A 7,685-nucleotide genomic window follows, 5' to 3' on the forward strand; every position below is an offset into this window, starting at 1 on the left:
GGATCGAAGGTCTGTAATATCATCGCTTACATGCAGTGATTTCTCCAGATTCTCTGAACCTTTTGATGATATTACAGAAATCCCTGAATTCCTTGCTAGTTGAGAAATGTTGTTCCTAAACCATTCGACAATTTGTTGACAAAGTGGTGACCCTCGCCCCGTCCTTGTTTGTGAATGACTGAGCATTTCATGGAAGCTGCTTTTATACCCAATCATGGCACCCACCTGTTCCCCATTAGCATGTTCACCTGTGGGATGTTTGATGAGCATTCCTCAACTTTCTCAGTCTTTTTTGCCATTTGTGCCAGCTTTTTTGAAACAGCTTTTTTCCCCCAAATGAGCTAATATTTGCAAAAAAATAACAAAGTTCACCAGTTTGATCGTTAAATATCTTGTCTTTGCAGTCTATTCAATTAAATATAAGTTGAAAAGGATTTGCAAATCATCTTTTTATTTACCATTGACACAACGTGCCAACTTCACTGGTTTTGTACATTTTTGTAAAACTTTGTTTAGAAAATGTGGCAAACAACCAGTGCTGTTAATCCTTTAATTCGACATTATGTTCCGTTTTATCGTTTGATGGCGATGGTCAGCCCATCCCCCACAGTGATCATGCTCAGCTCGATCCTCTGGTCCTGGTGCAGCTTCTTATTGAGAGCGTCCAGAGTCCTGGAAGTCACGTCATTCGGCGCCGGATTCACAACCTTGCCACTCCACAGCACCTTTACAAAAAAAAAAAAAAAAAAAAAAACGCACTTATAATAAGCTCATATTTTCCTAGGGAGTTGCATCACCTACGTTATCAATAGCGATAATGCCTCCTTTGCGGATGAGCTCCAAGGACTTTTCATAATATCCATCATAGCTGGTCTTGTCGGCGTCGATGAAGACGAAATCAAAGGTCCCGTTCTCTCCCGCTGCTAACAGCTCATCTTAAAAAAAAAAAAAGAAAAAGTAAATAGATTCAAAATTATAAAAAAAAGTGAAAAATTGGTCAAAAAGCCAAAAAAAAAAATAGTGTACTTAGCGTGGTCATTGCCGGTTGGAGTCGTACTTCTATCTTATTCTCCACGCCAGCCTGTGGATGTTGGTCACACACTTAAAACTTATATTCATATAAATATACAAAATATTAAATAATACAGTCTACATTAAGCCAGGCATTAAAAAAAAAAAAAGACCTAAAAATTACCAATCATAAATCTTCACTATGATGTCACTTTCCGTCACTTGATTGACATTCGCAGCACCCGAGGGTCTTGTGAGATGACGCTGGCTGCTGCCAGGTCATTATTAAGAAAAAACGACCGACAGGAAGGCGAGAAACACTTTTTTTTTTTTTTTTTTTTTTTTTTTTTTTAAATACAACTGACTCTGGCGCCCTACCTGCCGTCAAAACTCCAAAGAACGACCGCGCAGTTCCTGTCTTCACAATAAAAGCCCTGCTTCATCCGGCCCGCACTTACAAACTAAGAGTCTCAGAAAGCGAGCAAGTTACGGAGTTGGCCGCCAATGTCCATCCATCCATCCATCTTCTTCCGCTTATCCGAGGTCGGGTCGCGGGGGCAGCAGCCTAAGCAGGGAAGCCCAGACTTCCCTCTCCCCAGCCACTTCGTCCAGCTCTTCCTGTGGGACCCCGAGGCGTTCCCAGGCCAGCCGGGAGACATAGTCTTCCCAATGTGTCCTGGGTCTTCCCCGCGGCCTCCTACCGGTCGGACGTGCCCTAAACACCTCCCTAGGGAGGCGTTCGGGTGGCATCCTGACCAGATGCCCGAACCACCTCATCTGGCTCCTCTCGATGTGGAGGAGCAGCGGCTTTACTTTGAGCTCCTCCCGGATGGCAGAGCTTCTCACCCTATCTCTAAGGGAGAGACACGCCACCCGGCGGAGGAAACTCATTTCGGCCGCTTGTACCCGTGATCTTGTCCTTTCGGTCATAACCCAAAGCTCATGACCATAGGTGAGGATGGGAACGTAGATCGACCGGTAAATTGAGAGCTTTGCCTTCCGGCTCAGCTCCCTCTTCACCACAACGGATCGATACAGCGTCCGCATTACTGAAGACGCCGCACCGATCCGCCTGTCGATCTCACGATCCACTCTTCCCCCACTCGTGAACAAGACTCCGAGGTGCCGCCAATGTATTTCTTGTAAAGAGTATAAAAAGGAGTATGGAAGCTGGACCAATAAGATGGCAAAAACCAACCATTCATGTGGTGTTGGACAGAAAGGAGGACTTTTTTTCTCCTCCCATTTAAAAAAATGTGGACGTTGTCAGCACTACTGTCTGATTCCAATCAATGCAAGTCATCAGAATCAGGTCATACACCAACTTATATTCTTGTCTGCATGAAAGAAAGGAATTAAACATGCTTGTATTATCATTAAACACCTTTAACTTGTTAACACAAAAAATGTCTCTTTCATAAATAAATAAATATATATGAATGAGGTAGATCCCCCTCCACTTGGTCCATTGAAAAGTTGTGGGCACCCCTGATTGAAATAATTATAACATTATTAAAATAATTAATTCAAATTAAATTACAATATTTTGAATTGTACGGAAATTAAATTGTCCCCTTTAATTTAAAAATGCATGATAAAAAGCATTATTCCAAGACAACATATAGGTTTTTAATCATTCAATATATTTATCTATTTAATGTCCTTTTAAATTATGACTGTAAAGTAGTAAAAAAAAAAAACTAAATTAAAACCTCTAAAAGCTTAGTGATTGAAATAATTATAACATTATTAAAATAATTAATTCAAATTAAATTACAATATTTTGAATTGTACGGAAATTAAATTGTCCCCTTTTTAATTTAAAAATGCATGATAAAAAGCATTATTCCAAGACAACATATAGGTTTTTAATCATTCAATATATTTATCTATTTAATGTCCTTTTTAAATTATGACTGTAAAGTAGTAAAAAAAAACAACCTAAATTAAAACCTCTAAAAGCTTAGTGGCTACATGCGTGGACAGCACCTTTTAGCTCTTATTTCCAAAATTGCTACTGAATTGGGGTCTTATGGCCGCTTATGTGGACACTTACACTGCCACCTGGTGGTGTCAGAAGAGTATAACATACAATGGAATTTGGGAAAAAAAAGTGTAAAAATAAGAATTAGCATGTCACTAAACATGAAGCACACGTTTGTGTACTTATGGACTAAGTCCATCATATCAAAAGATGATTCTTAGTTTTTATTCTAATTAGGGTTTAATAAGGCCAAATAGCAAAGACAAAAACAAAACAAAAAAAGCATGTAAACAAACATGAATTAAGGGTCCATGCCCTTTTATATTTAACACTATTACTTTGCTGTTTTTATTGCATGATTGTCTATTTTTCTTAATTTTGCTCAGGCTCTAAAGCCTGATGTAACACAATACTGTCTTATTAGTGTACAGCCAGGGGTGTCAAACTCATTTTAGCTCAGGGGCCACATGGAGGATAATCTGTGCACACGCGGGCCGGACTATTAAATTCATGGCATAAAAAAAAATATAATAAAGACAACTTCAGATTGTTTTTTTTTGTCTTACTTTGGCCAAAAATATAATTAACACATTCTGAAAATATGACAATAAAATACAGAAAAAAATACCGGCAGCTGTAAAGTTTAGATGCATGAAGGAAAGAAGAAAGTGAATGAATGTTTATAACTGAATACATTTATATATAATCATAAAAATGTGTTTTGTTTTTTGTTTTTTTTAATGAATTAAGTAACGTTTATGACAACCTTTTTCCAAAACACAATATAGAATGTGAGATATAACAGGATAATGCATTTATCATTTGTTTTCAAAACGTATACAAAAGAGTGGGACCCCATAAATTTACTATTGGACCATCTTCTTCTTCTTATATTATTTATATATTATAATTATAATATATATATCATATTATTTATTATTATTACTGTCTATTGTGAGCGAACTGTGGTGCTGAATTTCCCCCAGGGATCATTAAAGTACTTTCTATTCTATTCTTCTGCCTATCCAAAGTGGGGTCGCGGGGGCAGCAGCCTAAGCAGAGAAGCCCAGACTTCCCTCTCCCCAGCTACTTTGTTGAAAACATCAAAATATGTACTTTTTTTTTTTTTTTGGACTATTCACCTCCTTAAAAAATGGTTTGGCGATGTCCACGTACGCCTCTTCTATTTCACACGCAACCACGTGTCCGTCGACCGGCATGGCCAAAGCCATGCTGAGTGCGTTGTACCCCATGTACAGCCCTGGAAAGTAAAATATATTATATAATAAGGACAAATTAATGTAATAATACATTAAATGTAAAAAAAAAAAAAGTATAATAATTGTCAAGCATGGCTAATACCATTCTGGGTGCATAATACCATGTGTAATTTTTTCAAATGTATTTTTATTATATTTATATGTATTTGTATATATTAAAGGTATTCATATATATTAAATGTATATATATTTATATATATTTACTATAAAGAAATATGAATATAATATGTAAAATAAATAAATAAATTCAATAAATTGGGAAATAATTGTCTTGCTGAGAATGTTTTACCCCGTGTTCAATGTAAGATAAAATATAGAATTATAATAAAGAAATATGACTAAGAATAATACACACAATTAATACAAAAATATAAAAATTATGGTTGTCTCGACACCAATATTTTGGTACCGGTACCAAAATGTCTTTTGATACTTTTCGATACATTTCTAAATAAAGGAGACCACAAAAAAATGGCATTACTGGCTTTATTTTAACAAAAAAATATAAATTACAGTATATTTGAAAAGTGGACACTAGCGCTTCTTCGACAAACACCAAAAAAAATCTTAGGGTACATTAAACATATTTTTATTATTGCAATTTTGTCCTTAAATAAAATAGTGAACATACTAGACAACTTGTCTTTTAGTAGTAAGTACACAAACAAAGGCTCCTAATTAGTCTGCTGACGAATGCAGTAACATATTGTGTCATTTATCTACCTATTATTTTGTCAACATTATAAAGGACAAGCTGTAAAAAATGTATTATTAATCTACTTGTTCATTTACTGTTAATATCTGCTTATTTTCTGTTTCAACATGTTCTATCTACACTTCTGTTAAAATGCAATAATCACTTATTCTCCTGTTGTTTGGATACTTTACATTAGTTTTGGATGATACCACACATTTAGGTATCGATCCGATACCAAGTAGTTACAGGATCATACATTGCTCATATTCAAAGCCCTCATGTGTCCAGGGACATATTTCCTGAGTTTATAAACATTATATGAATTTAAAAAAAAATAAAAAAAAAATTGTGAGGATATAAAATATTGATGTAATCATAGTGGTATCGACTAGATACGCTATTGTACTTGGTATCATTACAGTGGACGTCAGGTGTAGATCCACTCATGGCGTTTGTTTACATTGTGACGCCGGTGAGCTATTGTATCCTCCTACGGCGTGTAGTGAAGCCTGTTTAGCTATTCCTCGTCCTGCAGTGATAATGATACTTGTACGAAACGTACTTTATTTGTCGCCACGGAGACGAGGATTAGTGATTTAGAAGTAGCTAAAACACTGCCGACTGCGGATGGACATTCAGTGTTATAACTTCACCTTTATCTTTACCTTTTAAGCCAAAATGCGTCCGTTCTCCCTTTTCTGTGTCCACACTGTGTCTGCTTGTAAGTACTCTGTGTGTGTGTGTGCGCCGCCGAACATGCTCCTCTGCTCGTAAAACCAGCAATGTCACGACGTGACGTCATGCATGGGAACCGGTACTTTTTCCAAACAGAGTATAGTACCGTTTTTGATTCATTCAAATAATAATATTATATATAAGTAATAAGTATTTTTTTTAAATGTAAATAATAACAATGGAATACAATATAATGTGTGGATAAATACACTTAACAGTGTGGACCACAATGGAAAAAAGCCTTTTGGCTTTTTTGTGCCATTTTAAAGCATTACATGGATTCAATTTTTTAAGATGTCAATAAACTTCTCAATCAATTTGTGCAACCTCACCAATTTCAATTGCTTTAGTGGCATTGATCAGTCTCATGAGATTCGCCATGAGCTGGGCCTGTTCACTGTCCACCATCATTCTGTTCCATCGGTCCTCGAGAGTTCTCTGAAATTAAAATGGAATGACCATGTAAAAAAAAAAACCTACCTACTGATATGGAAGAGTATTACACTGCCGAGCTCGAGAGCTTTTGCCGGTTTGCAAAAAATATTTTTAACCCAAATAGGTGAAATTACATAATCTCCCAGGGCACAGTGGTTGAAAAACACTATGTTACGGAAAGTAGTAATTGAGTATTTACCAGTCTGAGTTTGGTGAGGACTGGATGTTCCCTCAGCGAGTGGTTAGTCACGTACTGCAGCACCGGGTCGTCCTTCCCGTCGCCGTGACTCTTCCCGATGCAAGCACACCTTACCGCACCTGCCAAACAACACCGTCATTCCCCCTGCAGTCACACGCACAGGCCTCCGCTTCCTACCCATTAGCAGGGAATAAAGTCCCAGGCAGAGCAGAAATCTGACGTGTGCCGACATTTTCTCCTGGAGAAGAGAGAGGAAAAAAAAGATGGACTGGTTGTTCCACTCCGCGGTGCACTTGTGGAACCAAATGTTTGTTTGACCTTTGACATGAACTTTAAGGGGAGAGAAGTGCAAAAACAAACCATGTGATTTCTCTCAACCAATCAAATAAAAGCAAGGTATATATAGATATATATATACATACATACATATATATGTGTATATACAGGTAAAAGCCAGTAAATTAGAATATTTTGAAAAACTTGATTTATTTCAGTAATTGCATTCAAAAGGTGTAACTTGTACATTATATTTATTCATTGCACACAGACTGATGCATTCAAATGTTTATTTCATTTAATTTTGATGATTTGAAGTGGCAACAAATGAAAATCCAAAATTCCGTGTGTCACAAAATTAGAATATTACTTAAGGCTAATACAAAAAAGGGATTTTTAGAAATGTTGGCCAACTGAATAGTATGAAAATGAAAAATATGAGCATGTACAATACTCAATACTTGGTTGGAGCTCCTTTTGCCTCAATTACTGCGTTAATGCGGCGTGGCATGGAGTCGATGAGTTTCTGGCACTGCTCAGGTGTTATGAGAGCCCAGGTTGCTCTGATAGTGGCCTTCAACTCTTCTGCGTTTTTGGGTCTGGCATTCTGCATCTTCCTTTTCACAATACCCCACAGATTTTCTATGGGGCTAAGGTCAGGGGAGTTGGCGGGCCAATTTAGAACAGAAATACCATGGTCCGTAAACCAGGCACGGGTAGATTTTGCGCTGTGTGCAGGCGCCAGTCCTGTTGGAACTTGAAATCTCCATCTCCATAGAGCAGGTCAGCAGCAGGAAGCATGAAGTGCTCTAAAACTTGCTGGTAGACTGCTGCGTTGACCCTGGATCTCAGGAAACAGAGTGGACCGACACCAGCAGATGACATGGCACCCCAAACCATCACCCAACCATGCAAATTTTGCATTTCCTTTGGAAATCGAGGTCCCAGAGTCTGGAGGAAGACAGGAGAGGCACAGGATCCACGTTGCCTGAAGTCTAGTGTAAAGTTTCCACCATCAGTGATGGTTTGGGGTGCCATGTCATCTGCTAGTGTCGGTCCACTCTGTTT

The 7,685-nt window shown here is 37.6% G+C and overlaps 1 protein-coding gene across 1 annotated transcript; it reads right to left on the bottom strand.

Annotated features, from left to right (window-relative positions):
* Positions 1-434: 434 nt before the first annotated feature.
* On the bottom strand, positions 435-6,647 carry LOC133581096 (catechol O-methyltransferase domain-containing protein 1-like). The gene is made up of 7 exons (XM_061935296.1): positions 6,519-6,647; positions 6,342-6,460; positions 6,040-6,145; positions 4,138-4,256; positions 1,027-1,081; positions 802-935; positions 435-725 (listed from the first exon to the last, which is right to left on the bottom strand). Exons 1-7 carry the CDS (start codon positions 6,571-6,573, stop codon positions 573-575), a joined length of 741 nt encoding a protein of 246 aa, XP_061791280.1. The 5' UTR covers positions 6,574-6,647; the 3' UTR covers positions 435-572.
* Positions 6,648-7,685: the final 1,038 nt, after the last annotated feature.

This window comes from Nerophis lumbriciformis, linkage group LG02 (genome assembly GCF_033978685.3).
Source record: "Nerophis lumbriciformis linkage group LG02, RoL_Nlum_v2.1, whole genome shotgun sequence".
In the NCBI taxonomy this organism is placed as follows: domain Eukaryota; kingdom Metazoa; phylum Chordata; class Actinopteri; order Syngnathiformes; family Syngnathidae; genus Nerophis; species Nerophis lumbriciformis.